This window comes from Plasmodium brasilianum, chromosome 14 (assembly GCF_023973825.1).
Source record: "Plasmodium brasilianum strain Bolivian I chromosome 14, whole genome shotgun sequence".
Classification (NCBI taxonomy): Eukaryota; Apicomplexa; class Aconoidasida; order Haemosporida; family Plasmodiidae; genus Plasmodium; species Plasmodium brasilianum.
The window spans coordinates 2,365,888-2,385,080 of record NC_090127.1 but is presented as its reverse complement, the minus strand read 5'-3'; the positions used below and the strand labels follow the sequence as shown (position 1 = coordinate 2,385,080).

Sequence of the window (19,193 nt, the reverse complement as noted above, 5' to 3'; positions counted from 1 at the left end):
AAGTTAACAAATGAAGAAGTTAACAAATGAAGAAGTAAACAAATGAAAAAGTAAACAAACGAAGAAGTAAACAAACGAAGAAGTAAACAAACGAAGAAGTAAACAAACGAAGAAGTAAACAAACGAAGAAGTATTACAAATAAATAATTTTTTTTTTTTTTCCTTTTTTCTTTTTGTTTTCCGTGCTCATATACTTACGTAAAAGAGGATAAACATTTTTAAATTTATAACGAACAAAGACGAGAAAAATTAAAATTGTTCCATAATGCTATTCTTCCGCATTTATTTTTTATTTTACTATTTTTAAATTTTACCTAAGATAGGAATCTCCTTGCACTAGTTGCATACATGTGCCCACGTATACATACTTAAATGTCGAGTTATGTGAAAAGGGTAGACAAAGACTTTTTCAATAAAAAATTTATTTTACGTTTACACACTATATTGCAGTGCAAACTGATACAAGTTTTGCATTCATTTAAGTATATTTCTCCTTAAATATATGTAAGGAAAAAAAACAAAAAATAGTTCAAATTAGCTTAATAATAGGCACACACACCTCTTTATTTTTTGTACCTATAAAGTAGGCATAGTACATAATGACTACTTTTTTTTGTCCTTTTTTACTATAGCAACTATGTATATATATATATATATATATATATATATATATACATACACACGTACGTGAAGCACTGCACCTATTGTTCGTGGCGTGTTATCTACCGCTAAAGCATTTTTTTTAATATTTTTTCCAAATATTTTTAAATGAACAATTTTGTCCATCCTTTTATTTCCCCCTACAACATCGTTATTTCATGTGAACTTACTTTATTTAAAAATTTCTCATTTATTTTACCACCTTGTTAAATTCCATTTTATGTACACACACATTCATGTGCTTGCACCTGTTTACATTTTAAATAAGGAAAACCTTTAAAGCAACTTCTTATTGTCTTTTAATTTAAGAAAGGAAAAAAATAAATAAAACAAAATAAAATAAAAACAAGCACGCAATCAAAAAGTCTGTTAAACAATCAAACTGCTACACAGAAAAAACAAAAAAAAGGCTATTGTGTTGGTGGGGATTATTTAACAACACGGGAGAATACAGTAAAGTAAAAAACTAAAAAAAAAAAAAAAAAAAAATTCTCTATTTCAGTTTTTTCTACTAAAGCACTGGGTATATATTTACAAATTTTGATCTTTCCCTCCAAGTTATCCTCCTTATTTTACTCTATCTTAGTATACTTTTTTTTTTTTTTTTTTTTTTTTAAAACAAATATATATAAGGTATATCCTTTTCCCTGTGGTAAAATTTTATCTTTACCCTGGTCCAACTTTGGGTATATCAAAATGTTCACTTAGGGATGCTAAGTTATCGTTAAACTTTTGTAAGCGTTCTCGATAGCTTACTTTTAAAATATTTTCTATTCTTTGTTTTTCTCTTTTTTTTAGAACTAACTGGTATGCTTTTTCCGATTCCGTTAAATTTAGTTGTAGTATTTCATTCAGTTTTTCTTCTACATTCGCTGACTCAGTATTTTCTTTCGTCTCCCCTTTTTTTACTCCTTTGTTAAAACCATCATATATATCCTCATTTGTATCATCATATGCATAGTCATTTGCGTAATCATGTTCATTAGTTGTGTGAACATTTCTTTGCTTCTTATCATCATATCTCTCTTCATTATAGCGCACAACATTTTCCTTCTCTTCACTCCTATATTTTTCTTTCCTATTATTCTTTTTACTTTTCTTGCTCTTCTTAATTTTTACCTCTCTTAATTTTAACCTGCCTCCAACAAATTCGCTGTCTTTCATGTTTCTATTGAAAAAACAGAACAAGGGGGCAAAAAAAAAAAAAAAAAAAAAAAAAAAAAAAAAAAAAAAAAAAAAAAAAAAAAAAAAAAAAAAAAAAAAAAAAAAAAAATAATAATAATAATAATAATAATAAAACTTAAAAAGCGTTCACAAAATTTGTATAATTGGTTAACGGGTACTACAGTTGCTTCATAGTATATTCTTTAATTACTACGAGCTATACAACCCTTACCATAAACTATTATCTGTTCATAGGCAAACAAACAACATAAAGTGGTAACGGTGGGCATATATATATATATATATATATATATATATGTGCTATATGTACTGTTGGTACTGCATGAATAGCTTTGAATAAATTTTAAGAAAATAGCTCAGATGGTTTGATATCACACATATAACAACTGTAATCATACGAACTGATATGAGAACACCGTTATGTCATTTCTTCTACGTCGGAAAATAGGTAATGAAAAATGAATATTAAAATTACAATAAATATGCCTATAAGGTAAAAAAAAAAAAAATTGGAAAAAAAATAGGTTTCATATAAGAGTTGGACGGACGGTTTTTATTCTTCTTAAAAAAATAGCTTAAGTAGGGAAGTGGCTAAACAAGTAAGGAGTCCAATACAAAAGTAAACGAGTGAAAGAATAAATACAAATAATACATATAAATATATATAATGCATATAATACATATATATACATATAATACAGATGTATACATATAATACATATATATACATATAATACATATGTATACATATAATACATATATATACAAACATGTGAAACAAAAATTTGCTTGATTAACTTCTGCGTAACAGATTAACTACCTAAAATGTTTGAAAATAAATACAGCTCATAATCCATAGCTATCTATATTTCCAAAAATTTCCAAAATGATGAAGTTAATGTTTTTTATTTTATAATGAACTGAGATGTTTGTAATATTCCAAATTGTTATTACCAATTTAAAAAAAATTAAATTCTTTCATAATTTGATTTGTGTGTTTATCCATTAGCTGACATTCTTCGTAAATTACGTTAAGCGAGCTGTACATTTATTTTACTTCACTTTTTGTTCATTCAGAATTATTTCGTTCGTATTTTATTTCATTCCGTTTAATTATTAATTTAGTCATTTATTTAGTCATTTATTTGGTCATTTATTTTGTCATTTATTTAGTCATTTATTTAGTCATTCATTTAATCATTTATTTAGTCATTTATTTAGTCACTTATTTAGTCATTCATTTAATCATTTATTTAGTCATTTATTTAGTCATTTATTTAGTCATTTATTTATATGTTTATATGTTTTTTTTTTATTTTATTTATTTTTTATTTTTTCCCTCCGACTATTCATCTTTTCGTTTCGCATAGTTCAGTTTTGCTTTATTTTGTTTATTATTCCACATCCATGTTCATATGATATCACTGTTTGTACCCGTAACGTATCTCTTTCTACTTCCATTTCTATTTCCATTTTTTTTTGTTTTAATTTTTTTTTTTTCTCCTCATTTTATTGCCCCTTCACACATATACATACATAAGTGCATGCACAAGAGCGTACGAGTATTTACAAATACAAACAAACACATTTTTGTATATTTTCCGACCATTAGTATATCTGCAATATCTGCAATTTTTTTTTTTTTTGTGGATATATAACAACATCTTGCGCCCCCAAACACTCCTTTCTTTTCCTTTTTACAGCTTCGTATTTCGTATTGCTTAAAATGTTGATGCATTCAAATAGTCGAATGTTCAAATATTCAGTTATTCGCTTAATCAAATATTAACATACTCAAATATTAACGTACTCAAATATTCAAACGTTCGAATGCTTCTTAATGCCGCACAATGCAGATTAACATTTACGGTTGGATTAAATTTTCACAAAGATTTTCTTAATCACAATGATGGGTTTTAGGTCAATAATTTTAAAAAAAAAAAATGCTTGCGAGCTAGCCAAAATGTTGCACAAAAATCAGAATTTTTTTTTTTTTTTTCTGAACAGTTCATGCAAATTTTCATCAGATTGTGTAGAAAATTTGAGAAATATTGGAATAAGTGCACATATTGATGCAGGAAAAACTACATTAACAGAAAGAATTTTATATTATACTGGTAAAATAAAAAGTATACATGAAGTTCGAGGAAGTGATGGAGTAGGAGCAACGATGGACTCGATGGATTTAGAAAGAGAAAAAGGAATTACAATACAATCAGCAGCAACGAATTGTAACTGGGATGTAAATAATAAGAAATTTACAATTAATATAATTGACACACCAGGTCATGTAGATTTCACTATTGAAGTAGAAAGGTCCCTAAGAGTATTGGATGCAGGTATTTTAGTTATTTGTGGTGTGTCAGGTGTGCAAAGTCAAACATTAACAGTAAATAGACAAATGGATAGGTATTTCATTCCAAGAATTTTATTTATAAATAAATTGGATAGAGATGGAGCAAACGTTGAGAGAACATTAAGTACAATTGAAAAAAAATTAAATTTGAATACTGTTTTATTACAAATGCCCATTGGAATTGAACAAAAATTTAAAGGAGTATATGACTTAGTTCATAAAAAGGGTTATTTATTTAAAGGAAAAAATGGGGTATTAATTCAAGAGGTAAAGGATGATGAAGAGTTGTTAAAGCATGACCCATCGTTTTCTATACATATAAGAGATTTATTGAGAAATCGAATTTTTGAAAAATTAGCTGATAGGGATGACGAATTTGCAGATGTCTACTTGAACAATGATATAAATGATATTAGAAAGGAGGACGTTTATGATGCTCTTCGTAGATGCACAATAAAAAATAAAATAACTCCCATTTGTCTAGGTAGTGCGAAAAATAATGTGGGCATTCAAATTTTATTAAATTATGTGTGCAACTTTTTACCTTCACCAAGGGAGATAAGTAACTGTGGTTACATATATGAGGACGCTAATAGTGAGAGGAACGGAAGGAATGGCATCAACGATAGCAATGATAGCAATAACGGCAGTTTTGATTACCTGGAAAAGATGCAAGGGTGGTCAGAAGAGCACACAAAAGAAGACAAAGGTAACGAATTTACGACCGAAACGTTTGATGGAAATTTTGAGAAAAAAAAAAAAAAAAAAAAAAAGTTCAGTTATCATGCGACAGCACTTTACCTATGGTAGGTTTTTTATTTAAAATACAAGAAGATTCTATGCATGGACAAATGAGTTACTTTCGTTTATATCAAGGGAAAATTAAAAAGAAAGAACTGATAACTAATATGATAACAAATAAAAAAGAGTCGATAAAAAAAATTATGAAAATGCATTCAAATACAGCACAAGAAATTAATGAAGCACACGCTGGTGATATTGTTGCTATAAATGGACTAAGTGGTAAAACAGGAACAACTTATACCAATGGAATATATTCAAATTTTCACTTGTTAAATATTTATGTACCTAAACCTGTTATATCTGTTGCAGTCGAAATTTTAAAAAAAGGAGATGTATTAAAATTAACAAAAGCATTGAGTAAATTCACGAAGGAAGACCCAACATTTTATGTAAAAACAGATGAACAAACAAAGGAAATAATTTTTGAAGGTATTGGTGAATTACAATTAGAAATTTACAAAGAGAGATTAAAAAGAGAATTTAATATTAATGTCAATTTAAAAAATCCAAAAATTAATTTTAAAGAAACGATCACAAAACCATATGAATGTTCATATACTTACAAAAAACAGAAAGGGGGTGCAGGATTATATGCACACGTACATGCGATTTTTGAAACAGTTTCAGATAATTATAATGATACTACACATTGTATATTTGTGAATGAAGTAATCGGTAATGATTTACCAAAAAATTTTATCCTCTCAATTGAAAAAGCTTTTAAAGAACAAATTGAAAAGGGTTACCTGAACAGTTCAGAAATTATTAATATGAAAATGAGATTAATTGGAGGAAAAATTCATGAAGTTGATAGTAATGATTTAGCTTTTAAAAAAGCTACAATAAATTTAATCAAAGAAAATTATAATAATTTTTGCCCTGTACTCTTGGAGCCAATTATGCTCGTAGAAATTATATCAAATTATGAACATCAGAGTAATATTTTAACAAGCATAACTAAAAGAAAAGGATTAGTAACGAACATTATTAACAACATTAATACTGTTTATATATATGCAGATATTCCTTTAAAACACATGTTTAATTATATAAATGAAATTCGAGCAATAACACAAGGCCAAGGTACTTACACAATGGAATTTGCTAGATATGAACAAGTCAGTAAAAATGATTTGGATGAAATATTAAAGCTAAAGAACCAAAAATAAACATACATATATACAGTACTTTAAGACAAAATGGATTTCCCAAATATGCCCATAATTTCTTCTAATTGAACACATAATGCTTCCCTTTTTTAACAACTCTCTAATATTTTTATGTTTAGTAATACATGTGCTATTTACACTTGTCACTGTTCCACCGTAATTTTATTATTTCTTAAATGTCATGTACCTGCGAATATTTGTCCTGCACATATACATAATATATGTATATATACACATTTTTTGTTTTGCAAAATCCCCGCGATTTTGTTACCAGCATTAAGAAATGTTTCCATTTCGTTATAATTAATTTTTCTTTTTTTTTCCCTTTTTCCTTTGAAAAAATACAAATATTTTCTTTAAGCAAAATCCATGTTGATAAAAAAATATATTAAGCCTTACGTAAAAAATCATTTCAAAGGAGAAATGATAAAAATCAATTTTTGTTTTTTAAGTATTTTATTTACACTCACAATTGTTAATGGTACAATTCGCACGTACGGTATTTCTTATATGACATAAGTAAAGAACATATAAACACAAAGTAAAGCTGGCACTTGGAGCATGTGTTAAAATTGCAAGCACTTCGTAGTTTTAGTTTCTTTTTGAGATAAGTTCTTTAAGAATAGATTACTGGGACACTTATTGTAATAGTTATTGGGCAGTTGAACTTCTCATTTTTCTTTTCCTTTTTATATCTTCCTTCTTTTCTTATTGCAGGTATATTTTTTTTTTTTTTTTCTGTACATATACAGGGTAAATCGAAGAATGTTAAAATATGCCCTGTTCATAATTTTTTTTTTTTTTTTTTTTTTTTAATGTTATGCTTTATCTGTTTAACGTCGTTGGTTTGTTTTTGTTAATCTTAATTTTCGTGGGTTATAATCTATATTTATACACTTCAAAATTTCTACATTTGAATTAAATGCGTTTGAATTAGTTTCAACATTATTGTTTCCATTTTATTATGGAGAAAAAAATATTGAACAGTTACGTATATACAATTATAAGGATATATAACATAGAATAGCAATAAACAAATTTATGCTAAAAAAGAAAAAAAAAAAAAAAAAAATGTTTCTTCATCATTCATAATTCAGTCTATATAAATATATATTTGAAAACGTAGAACGTCGTAAGTTTTGGAAAGTGGAAAATAATTAAATGCGTTTTAGTAAATTCGCAACGTGTGTATTACGTGCATACATTGTACTGTACATACGTTGTATTGTAAATAGGTTGTGTTGTGCATATACTGTGTATATATATACACTCGCCACGACATGCTAGATACAACAATGAGGGAAACACAAAATAGGGTCTTGTTGAACAAAAATGGAAGGCCTTCTTAGAGGTAGGCACTTTAATGTATGTTTAAGAACACCATGTTGCATAAAAAGCAATTTTATTCAAAAACAAGAGAAAAAGAAATGCTTATTCCATTTCTTATTAAAAAGAATAGATAGTAACACTTATTATTATAACCAATTCAAAAGAAATGATAGTACAAATAAAAACGTTGCTGTTTATGAAAAGAGCAAGATAATAAAATTAAATGATAAACAGTATTGCCTCACTATAGCGAAAGCGCTCACTGAAAGAATTTATGAGAAAAAAGGCATTAGAAGTCTAATTCTTAAACAGAAAAAACCGAATAGTTGTTACATATGCAGTAGAGATTTTTCATCTTTTGAGGACTCTATGTCAGCCAAATATAAAAAAACTAACAAAATTCACTTAACGAATGATTTTTTAAATCAAGGAAATTTGAAAAAAGAAATTTTAGATATTCATAAAAAGTTAACAGAAAATTGCTTTATTAATCAAAAAAAGGAAGAAATTTATTTTTTATTAAGAAGTGCAATCATGCCAAATTTGAAGGGCAAAATTTATTTCGTTGGATCGTGTGAGAATAATATATGGTAACCATTAACTGAAATTTTGAGAAATTGTAAAATTAAGAAGTCACGAAATTGTAGAAAAAGAAAAAAAAAAAAAATTGATAATTTTGGCTAGCTGGGCCTAAATTAAGGAAGAACAAGTTATTCTTACCTTAACAAGTCATGTGTTCATACGTTTGAATATACTTTTGTTCATACGTTTGAATATACTTTTGTTCATACGTTTGAATACACTTTTGTTCATACGTTTGAATATACTTTTGTTCGCACCTTTGTTTACACTTTTGTTCGCCCATTTGTTTGATCATTTGTTCGTGTGTGCGTTTTTATGTAACCATTTTTCCTATGCATACTCACATGCTCGTGTGCGTACACACATACGTTTATTTATGCTTCTCCCATTTTTAAAGGATAAGAAACTCAGACATTGACTGTTGCATAGTTGTGGAAAATTGCGAAGACAAAAATTCATATTTGTACATATTAAAAGTAATAAAAAGTGCAATTAATTTAATATACCCTTCTTTAACAGTTAATATTATTAAGGCATCCGTTCCTATAGCTAAAATATATAAAGGAGAAAATAATATATGTGATATTAGTATAAACAACACAGTAGCAATAGTAAACACAAAATTTGTTTCATCAATTTGTAATATTGATGAACGAATAACCATTATTAATAGAATAATAAAATACTGGGCAAAGCAAAAAAATATAAACAACAGGTAATGTCGGTAAAAAAAAAGTAGCTATATGTTATACATATGTGCATACATATGCATTATATGTATTTAATTTCTTTTTTTCTTTTGCTATATGTATATATATATATATATATATATATATATATAACCTTACATCAGTTTTACAAGTATATTTAAGCACACTTTTATTTTTTAATTTTTTTTTTTTTTTTTTAAAAGGTCCCAAGGTACATTCAGTTCGTATGCTTTATTTTTATTAACCTATTTCTTTTTTCAAAATTTAGCGGTGCCTTTATTACCTTTGTATAAGTAGGCAGGAAAGTTTTGTGTAACCACTTTTTTTTTTCATTTTAATGAGATGAAAATCCCGTTCCTTTATATGCATCCATGTTCTACTAATCCACTTGGACTTATATTTATGTATACTATTATTTTTTATTTATTTATTTTTCTCAAATAGATCAATAGAAAGAGTAAACGCTGCGTCTTTTGAAATCAACAGTGAATGTAAGCAAGGAAGTATGTCCTTTTTTTTTTTTTTTTTTTTTTAAATAAACGTATTTAATATATTTTAATTGTTCATACTCTTTACAGACTTCTTCCTTCAAGATGATGTGCAAATGCCCTTTTACACCAAAACGGAGTAAGAGAATAACAAAAATGACTGAAGGGGCAAATATATATATATATATATATGTATATATACATATATATATTCATTTACATAATTACACATATGCATGTACCTTCATGACACCCTTTAATTACCCTCTTCAGGGAGATAAAGAACAATTTTCAAAATTTCCCAATTAACGAAGAAGATGTTTCAAAGTTGCTCTATGGGTTTTTTGAGGTACCAAAAAAAAAAATAAAATAAAATAAAATAAAAATTAAGATAGAGCAAATGGAAAAACAACGAAAAAAGACAAAAAATGACAAAAAATGACAAAAAATGACAAAAAATGACAAAAGTGATAAAAATGACAAAAATGATAAAAATGACAAAAATGATAAAAATGACAAAAATGATAAAAATGATAAAAATGGCAAAAATGATCAAAATGATAAAAAGTTACAAACACTGACAAAAAATAACAAAGAATGACGAAAAACGCTAGCATATCTTGCAAAAGATGGAGTAATTATATCTCTTTTTTTTGATTTATTTCCCCTTTTTTTCTTATGTAGTTTTATTCCAACGATATTTGTAAAAACGGAATAACCCTCGATATTTATAACAATCAAATAATTGAGAACAAAGATATGACTGCGAATATTTACTGCCCTATAACGAAAAAAATTGTAAATGCTTATAGCATAAACACGTGGAAAAAAATGTTTGAAAAGATACATTCAGCATATAATAAACTAAAGGAAGTAATGAAAGAAAAAAAAAAAAAAAAATAAACATAATACATAAAATTAATTCACAAATGAGTAAATGAGAAAACGGGTGTATGAAAAAGGATATTAATTTTTTTTTTTTTTTTCTCGTGCATAAACATTTTTTGCTCCTTTTTAGTTATATGCCGCTTGTTTTTGCAGTGCTAAGTAAAAGTTCTACTTTGGTTTGTTTTGTTTTGCCCTGCTTCATTTTGCTTCTCTTTTTTTTATATTTTTTTTTTTTTTTTTTTTGTAGGGGCACAGCTTAAACGTGATATGCAACGAAACAAAGGATAACACACCCAACAGAAAAATAGATCTTAAAGGTAGTTTTATGCAAGCGAAAAAAAAGAAAAAATTTGTGCACCTTCCAATCGTATTCCGAAATTGATATATCGTCCTTATTATCTGTTTGATAATTTACTCGTTTGATTATTCGTTTGATTATTCGTTTGATTATTCGTTTGATTATTCGTTTGATTATTCGTTTGATTATTTATTTACTTATTTTTTTTTTTTTTTTTTTTCTCTTTCATTGCGCAGATCACTTGATAAGAAGAAAAAAATTTCAAAATTTGTTTATGCCTTAATAGGGAGTTCCACAATTTTGCATTTTGCGGCGTGCCTTTTATGTTATTACGGTGTATACGTTTATACATACATGTACACGTACATACGTACATACGTACATACGTACATACGTACATACGTACATAAATGTATTTGCTTATACATTTGCTGCCATTTTTCTGTTTGTCAATATTAACTCCCATTTGAACGTTGTCTCTCCCATGTTGGCACCTTTTTTTATTTTTTTATATTTATATTTTTTTTTTTTTTTTTTTTTTTTCTCACATCGTTCTTCTCCTCCCTTAAAAATGATTAAATTTTTTTGTTCAAATTTTTTTAAAAAACACAGTGTCTTTTTTTTTACGAACTTTAAAACACTCAAAACGTTGAAAACGTTGAAAACATCGAAAACGTTGAAAACATCGAAAACGTTGAAAACATCGAAAACATGGAAAACATCAAAAAGTAATGATTTAAAAAAAGAAATTGTCCAAAAAAATTGTAATGCAGAAGAAAAAGATGAAGAGAAAATAAGTGCATTAAAGTACTTTTCTAAGGTGGAAATTTTTTATTTATTTTTTGTCCCTTTGACATTTGTATCTGTTTATATTTATCTCATGTGGAATTTGTTCAAATATATTTGCGATTTCAGAGATGTAAGTACACATAATAATATAAAGTTGTGAGAAAATGAAACGGAAAAAAATTGCAAAAGGGGGGGGGAGTGGGAAATGTGAAGAACTTTTGCAAAGAAAGGAGGAAGGAAGGGTTACTCCTTACGAGAAAGTTGAATCAATCCTGCTTTATGCATTTTCATTCCATGCTTTATTATGATGCACTCCTTTTTGTTATATTCCACCATATCATGATTTACTATGCCATACTCCACTATTTTATACCATTTCTTTCACCCACCATTGTCATTTTTTTTTTTTTTTTTTTTTTTTTCCTTTAAATCTGTAGGTAAGGCACTTTTTAAAAATCGCCCGTTGGTTAAACGGGAATGAAGTTTACCCATTTGAGTATCTGCAGAATAGGGAAGAGAAAACGAATGTAAACATTTTCGTCTGTGCATGAAATTTTTTTTTTTTTTTTTTTTTTTAAAACCAAATGAGTAATTATACATAAACATGCATAGGCACACATACACACACGAGCTCAATTTATACAATTTCTTATTACAGAACGAACCTGTCATTGTTGCCGTGAAGAAATTCGAGTGAATGCCCATCGAACGGAGAAGGTGTAAAGGTCGTTTGGCAAGCGGTCCATTATCACCTACATTTCATAAATATCAATCATTAGAGGGCTATCTCCCACACCGCACTGTGCAGCGCTGTATCGTGGTGCTTCCAGACTGCCTACTCCTCATGTAACAATTTTAAGGTTCTTCTTAACCTTATCCTCAAGTTTAATTACCTTTTTGTACAAATCAATAATATTGATCGATTTTATAAAATGGAATAATGGTAATATTTGCATAGTATGAAGATATAAGCAATTAATTTTGTAGTCACATAAGACATCAAATAAATTTAAGGAGGAATAAATAAAATCATTATTTTGAAATAAATAAATTTCTTTAATTATTAAAGGACATAAATGTTTACATACTTGATCTTTTAATATATAAGAATATTGAACAAGCTGTTTAAAAAAAAAAATTAATTTAATTTTATCAAAATAAAAGCTGTCTGTTGTTTGGTATATATAAATAGCTACATCAACTAATCCAATATAATGATTTAATATGAATATGTAATATTTTTTATAATTAAAGAATTGGCCCAAAATACATAATATATTTATACATATATCCTTTTTTAATCTTATATCTATGTGATATATATTGAAAAGTATATCGACAAAATTTATAAGCAATCCATTATTTATTATGTCTTCGCACATATATTCTTCTTTACTCAGGTTTATATATAACAATACTATTTTATTTATTATATCATAATCATTTGATAATATTAAAAAATTACTTATCATACTTATATTTAATTTTAATAAGCACTCTTTTAATTTATTATTTTCATTTGTTATATTTATTAAGGTACTCAAAATCAATTGACACAAATTTTTATGGTCTGAGTTATTACTTAAAAACGAAATGATTGAATTCATTAGAGCATAATATTTATTCTTGTAATCATTGGAAAAGACTAATAAATTTTTGCAAATTTTTTTTTTTATTTTTATATTTATTCCATATTTTAAAATATATGCTATTATTTTTTTATAATTATCATCATTTTTGTAACAGAAATATTTGTTTATGTAACCACACTGATGTAAATAAAAAAGGAAAAAATCATTTACACTATAATTATTGCTATCAAGCAATGACCCTAACTCTATATCCAAATTATCATTTTCTTGTAGTAACTCTAGACAACTGCTCTCGTACCCCTTCACGTAATCCTTCTCTCGTACGTGCAAGAAAAAGCTGATAATGTTGTCCATCGCCTGCAAATATAAATGGCATCAAGTCGGGGTTGTGTAGCAGTTCTCACGTAAGTACGTGAAGGTTCAGATAAATGGGAACATAAATGGGCAAATGAATATCGAAACATACAAACAGTAACGCATGAGGGTGAACACCCTCTTTTTTTTCTTTTCAAACCATCTTGTTATCCCTGCTAATCGCAATAGCCCCGTTTATTAGGTCCGCAATGTTGTATTTGTGCGCTAGGAAGTTCAGGATGAAATTTTGGAAATTTTGGAAATTTTTTTTTTTCTTTAATGTACAAGTGGACGATGTGGGTACGCATGGTTGTGTATGTGTATAAATATGTGTATGTTTACATGTATGTGTATAAGTATGTGCATGTACGTGTGCGCGTACTTCTTTGTGCGTGGTACCCAAATAGAAGGAGCAATTAAAGTGAAATTATTCGTACAATGTGATAAGTCAATACAGTCATGTGAACATACGTACAGATACCGCTCAACTAGCCGCTAATTAGCAGCACAGTACTTACATAAGAATCCCGCATCCAAACAGAATATCAAGTACTCAGACAGACGGTGCAGAAGTCTATTAACTTTTGTCCTTTCGCTCTTGTGCGTATCCAGCAGATTAACACCTGTCAAGAGAAAAAAAAAAAATAAAAAATAAATGAATGAATAAAAGGATGAATAAATGGTTGTATAAATAAATGGATGTATAAATAAATGGATGAATAAATAAATGAATGAATAATAGGATGAATAAATGGATGAATAAATAGATGAATAAATAAATAAATTAATAAATGTATAAATGGATGAATAAATAAATAAATTAATAAATGTATAAATGAATGAACGAATGAATGAAATGGAAGAAAGATGCAGTCATATGCAGTGAAACTAAATGAGGCAAAATAAAATGACGTGAAAGAAGCGAAAAGACAGATGCAAAAAGGAAGACTACAACAATACAGGTTGCCCTTTACCCGAAATTTGATTCAGGATAACGTTCAGCAGGTACTCGAGGTTCCTTTCCACCTTCGTATCTTCTCCTAAGAAGTTCAGTATATCTAACGAAAAAGAGACATTCAAGTATGATGCGTAGTGATATAAGAAGCGGGGAAAGGAGTAGGGGAAGAAGCAGAGGATGAAGCAGAGGATGAAGCAGGTCTAGAAGCAATATGACAAATGTGAGTGAAGGATACTACATCACAGAAGTACAATGAATCTACTGCTCTTTTGCCGCACCTGAACTGATGACCACATCCCCCTCTTTCAGAATTATTAACATAGACTTCAAAAACATCTTTATGTAGTCAAAGTAGGACGGCTGGGACAAACGAACGAATGCACACGTATATGTACACACTAATGAATAGCACAAATTTGCAAAAACGAAAATTCGGGCTTAATTGCACCATGTGTTTTTCCTCTTGTTCGTACTTTTATTTTTATGGAGGTCTCAAAAAATTCGTAAATCTCGGGGCTATATATTAATGCGTCCACTTGCACTTGGATCAAATTGGCATAACTGATACAGAGAGATAAAAAAAAAAAAAAAAAAAAAAAAAAAATATGAACCGTGCATAAGGTTATGAACCAGACAGGATATTTAATTTGACAGGAAAAATTAATTGAAAAAAAAAAAAAAAAAAGGGAGCAATAAATTTTCATAAAGGTATACGTTTCTTGATAAAGGAAAAATAATTTTCCCTCTTTACTATATGGTATCTCTTTTTTTCGTATATCCAAATCGTTACATTAAATGGTGTGATTGCATGTAGTAGAAGCAAATAAATGAGCAAAAGGAAGTACATATATGCATATATATATATATCCACACACATGTACGTGTGGAAATTCATTTGTCTGTGCAGTACTAGGTATTATGGACATCGTTGGGGGTGATCGAATTTGCAACAACATATACTTCATCGAACAGATGCTTATCCGTTACATCAAACTCTAAAATTAGTGGGTAAAATTGTGTTAATATGTAAACAGGCAAACATATATATCCATGCACACACGCGTAACTACACACATATGACTACACAAGCATAACGTTAGTGATAATTTCAACCAAAGTATAGCCCTTGTCAAATGTTCATCTCTGCCGCCTTACGAAACCGTAGAACGGAAAAGTAAATAAAATAAAATGAAAAAACAAAATAAATAATATAATATAACCCTGTTGACTTTGGTGGGACATCCTAAAGGTGACGTATATATCTTGCCTTTTATCGAGGAGGGGGGGGATATCTGATTTTTTTTTTTTTTTTTTTAATATGAGAACGTATGTTCAAGTGTAAATTTGATCATGTTCATACAATTTACTTTTTTTTTCGTTTTTGTTCTTACATGTTCTCCTAAATATTATACAGACAATGGTGTGCGTTTCGTTCTTCAGGTATATCTGCCATTAAATATACACGTACGCATATGCATGCAAACATATATGCAACAACATTACACGTGTTAATAGATTCATGTTAATACGTACACGTTTATGCATACATGTTAATATGTACGCGTTAATGTATACATGCTAATATGTACACATTTATGCATACATGTTAATATGTACACGTTAATGTATACATGCTAATATGCATTTGTATATGCATATAACAAACTGCGGCTTCCTGTTCTTATCGCAGGGAAAGCGCTACTGAAAGCACATTTCCATGTACATGTAAAAAAAAAAAAAAAACAAAAATTAATTCTTTAAAGAAAGTAAAACAAATTCGATTCTTATATTTATACCTCATAACCTGCCCATTTGGCTAAATCGTCTGATAAATTCATTTTCTTGTAATAGAAGTTTCTTCTGATGACTAGGGGAAGTTTCATATCGTTCTGAAGAGGAAGCAGTTAGTGGGTGTATCGGTGTAATGTATGCAATGACAGTGTATGCACCTGCATAAGCTGAATATGCGCACATTTTCTACGTTTCAAAAAACAATATTACGATTAAAAAGTTAAGATGATTCCTAGCCAACTGATAGAAATTGCTGTCCGCTGTCTATAAATTCGTATCGAGAAAATGTAAAATAATAATTTCTTCTTTTTGTGCATATACATTAATGTTTGTGTTTCTACCTACTTTTTATGTTACCTGCTCCAGCTCTATCATACTTTTTTTGTCATCTATTTTGATGCATATTTCGATGCCTACCATGATGAAAAAAAAAAAAAAAAAGAAGAAAAAGGAATAAAAGATGGAAAGAATATGAAAAAGAAAGAAAAAAGAAAAAAGATACGCCCTTAAGGTAACTCTAAATAACACAATATTACTCCTCGTTCTTATATGAATATCTCATTTTTCTCTTTATATGGTGCTACCTCTATAATCAACGTAGAATGCACTCTCGCTCGAAACAGTGGTGAAATCTATCAAGAAAAAAATAAGAAAAAAAAAAAAAAATTACTTAAAACAAAAAGAAATGAAACAAAATAAAATAAATTAAAACAATGTAGAACAAAATAAAATAATTTAAAACAACGTAGAACAAAATAAAAAGATGCAATTTTGTTTTTTTTTTTTTTGAAGGGGGAGGAAACTCACTTTGGAAAGACTTATGCATAAAAAAAAAATAGTCGTCAAATACGATCTTTCTGTACCTAAGGGGAAAAATTGTACTTGCGCATACAGATATATATATACACATGGATACATACATTCATACATACATACATACATGCATACATGCATACATACATACATGTATACATACATACATACATACACACATGCATACATACATACATACATACATGCATACATACATGCATACATACATGCATACATACATACATACATACATGCATACATACATACATACATACATGCATACATACATGCATACATACATACATACATGCATATATATATGCCCGCATGTGCATATGCATGTACATGCTTGTTATGTTCGTTCAACAGAGGAAATGTAGAGCATTCGAATTAACCCTATAAATGGTTGTATAGAAAAGTCAAGCTTCTTTAGAGGCGAATTTTGCTTTGTTCTGTTACATCTCTCCTCGTATGTTTCCTTTGTAATAGGCATATAAGAATTCTTAAAAAAAAGGATTAAAGGATGAAGGTTGGGTAGGATAGAGTTGATGTATATCACTTCACGCAAGCACATGTATATACATATATGCACATATATATATATATATATATATATATATGTACGTATGTATATGTGTGTATGTATATCCGTATATATGCCTGCGTGCTCAAGTACTACGTGTGCACTCTAACTTTCTCATTTCCTAACCCTGTTCAGGTGAAACATGTAGTAAGTACTATATCCAACGCATAACTGCTTAATCAAAATATTTTTGTTGATTCCTTTTATTCCTATGTCGTTAGTTAGCTGTTTTGAAAGGAAAGTAAGAAGGAAAGAAGTTATGAGAAAATGGAGTCTAACGAAGTGCACGTAAATGAACTGGTGGAATATTACAGGGAAACATGCATTAAGTAGACAAACTAATTTATTCTTAAGTAATCAATATGATAAGCAGCAAGTAGTCATTCAAATTCGAAAACCAACATTTTTCTGAACAAACATGAGCATGGAAATAGAAGAATACATATACATGTCTAAATATATACAACTGCATATGTACATATATATACGCATGCATATATGCATGGCATCAATCAAAAGATGAGCCAATTACCGAATTTTCCTTCAGAGTAACATGTACATAATTTGACTGATCGCAATGGAATATATGCAGGATTTCGTTAAAGAATATTTTGAACTGTATTTCATAGAAGTCCTTTTGATAAAAAATTAAATGATCGTAAGTAATTATTAAGTAGAACTTCCCCTTCTTTTTGTAATCAGATAAATTTTTACATTTTACAAATTCCAAGTGGAGTACTAGCGCGTTAATACTCTTGCTCAAGCTTTTGTTCAGACACGGCATTTTCCCATGTTCCGTGCAGATAAACAGAAATTAGCGAACGAATGAGTGGAATAAACAAACAAACAATTGAACGAACGAATGGAATAAACTATTATGTGAAAATTAATAAACAGCCGAACATAGCACGGTGAAGAAACGACCAGAAAATGAAAAGTGTAAACTCTAAAAAGACCCAGGTAAAAGACCAAATAAGCACTACTAAAAAATAAGGGTAACACAAGTGTACGGCAAAAAATTAAAAAGAATTTTAATGCATCAAGGGGACTAACATAAATGCAAATGAAAATGTAAATGCGAATGTAAATGCGAATGTAAATGCGAATGTAAATGCGAATGTAAATGCAAATGTAAATGCGAATGGTTTACACTAAATACATTATTTTAAAACGCTCCATTGTGTTGTAAGTCTGTGGATATCTTTTTTTTTTTTTGGGGGGAGGGAGAGAGGAGGGGGGAACTTAAACACAATATGAATAAAAAAAGTAGAGAGGTGTAAAATGCACGCAAAAATAGGTGAAGGATGGGAAATTTCCATAATTTGGGAAATAGGGGGAAAATGAATAATAAACAAATAAATGTACAAACGAATATATGTGCATACGAATAAGTAAATAACTAATTAAACGTATGAATAAACGTAAACAAATTTATTGAAGCACAAAAACAAAATGGCAAAGGCACGAGAATAGTCGTAAAATGGAAAATTGAAATTTGCAAAGGTGCGTACAGCACTATTTTGCGCAATTAAAAAAAAGTAATAATAAATAAAATGCAGTAAGGTTGATTAAAGTAAAACTGAATGAAGTTAAACAAAATGAAGCAAAATTAATTGAAATAAAAATGAAAGTGGGAGGGGAAGGTACGCTTCAATTGCGTGTTTCTCTAAAATGAATGATCAGCTTGCATCAAAATTAATTTGGAACATTCTTTTTTTTTTTCCCCCCTTATTATTCCATTTTTATTCCCTATTTTTTCGCATTTCTTCCCCTTTTTTTTTTTTTTTGTTTGCTATTTTTTGCTATTTTTTCCCTTTTCCTTCTTTTTCAATTTATGATGCGAG

General features: G+C 28.4%; 5 protein-coding genes across 5 annotated transcripts; 3 read left to right on the top strand and 2 right to left on the bottom strand.

The window, feature by feature from the left end:
• Nucleotides 1-1,326: 1,326 nt before the first annotated feature.
• On the bottom strand, nt 1,327-1,824 carry MKS88_005721 (uncharacterized protein; the record flags this gene model as incomplete). The annotated part of the gene is made up of 1 exon (XM_067219009.1): nt 1,327-1,824. The coding sequence occupies one exon, from the start codon at nt 1,822-1,824 to the stop codon at nt 1,327-1,329; it is 498 nt and encodes a 165-aa protein (XP_067070927.1).
• Nucleotides 1,825-3,675: 1,851 nt separating this feature from the next.
• On the top strand, nt 3,676-6,174 carry MKS88_005720 (elongation factor G; the record flags this gene model as incomplete). The annotated part of the gene is made up of 3 exons (XM_067219008.1): nt 3,676-3,758; nt 3,853-4,910; nt 4,976-6,174. 3 exons carry the CDS (start codon nt 3,676-3,678, stop codon nt 6,172-6,174), a joined length of 2,340 nt encoding a protein of 779 aa, XP_067070926.1.
• Nucleotides 6,175-7,506: 1,332 nt separating this feature from the next.
• MKS88_005719 (nucleotidyltransferase) lies at nt 7,507-10,752 on the top strand (the record flags this gene model as incomplete). Its single annotated transcript, XM_067219007.1, has 9 exons — nt 7,507-8,093; nt 8,483-8,800; nt 8,999-9,088; nt 9,240-9,286; nt 9,374-9,422; nt 9,557-9,632; nt 9,968-10,156; nt 10,419-10,488; nt 10,706-10,752. The coding sequence occupies 9 exons, from the start codon at nt 7,507-7,509 to the stop codon at nt 10,750-10,752; spliced, it is 1,473 nt and encodes a 490-aa protein (XP_067070925.1).
• Nucleotides 10,753-11,040: 288 nt separating this feature from the next.
• Nucleotides 11,041-11,955, top strand: MKS88_005718 (uncharacterized protein; the record flags this gene model as incomplete). Its single annotated transcript, XM_067219006.1, has 3 exons — nt 11,041-11,388; nt 11,696-11,785; nt 11,917-11,955. 3 exons carry the CDS (start codon nt 11,041-11,043, stop codon nt 11,953-11,955), a joined length of 477 nt encoding a protein of 158 aa, XP_067070924.1.
• A 145-nt stretch (nt 11,956-12,100) lies between these two features.
• Nucleotides 12,101-18,133, bottom strand: MKS88_005717 (uncharacterized protein; the record flags this gene model as incomplete). Its single annotated transcript, XM_067219005.1, has 15 exons — nt 12,101-13,207; nt 13,365-13,429; nt 13,723-13,827; nt 14,179-14,262; nt 14,441-14,522; nt 14,636-14,723; nt 15,073-15,157; nt 15,967-16,051; nt 16,164-16,217; nt 16,311-16,366; nt 16,538-16,585; nt 16,761-16,816; nt 17,162-17,268; nt 17,476-17,574; nt 17,882-18,133. The coding sequence occupies 15 exons, from the start codon at nt 18,131-18,133 to the stop codon at nt 12,101-12,103; spliced, it is 2,373 nt and encodes a 790-aa protein (XP_067070923.1).
• Nucleotides 18,134-19,193: the final 1,060 nt, after the last annotated feature.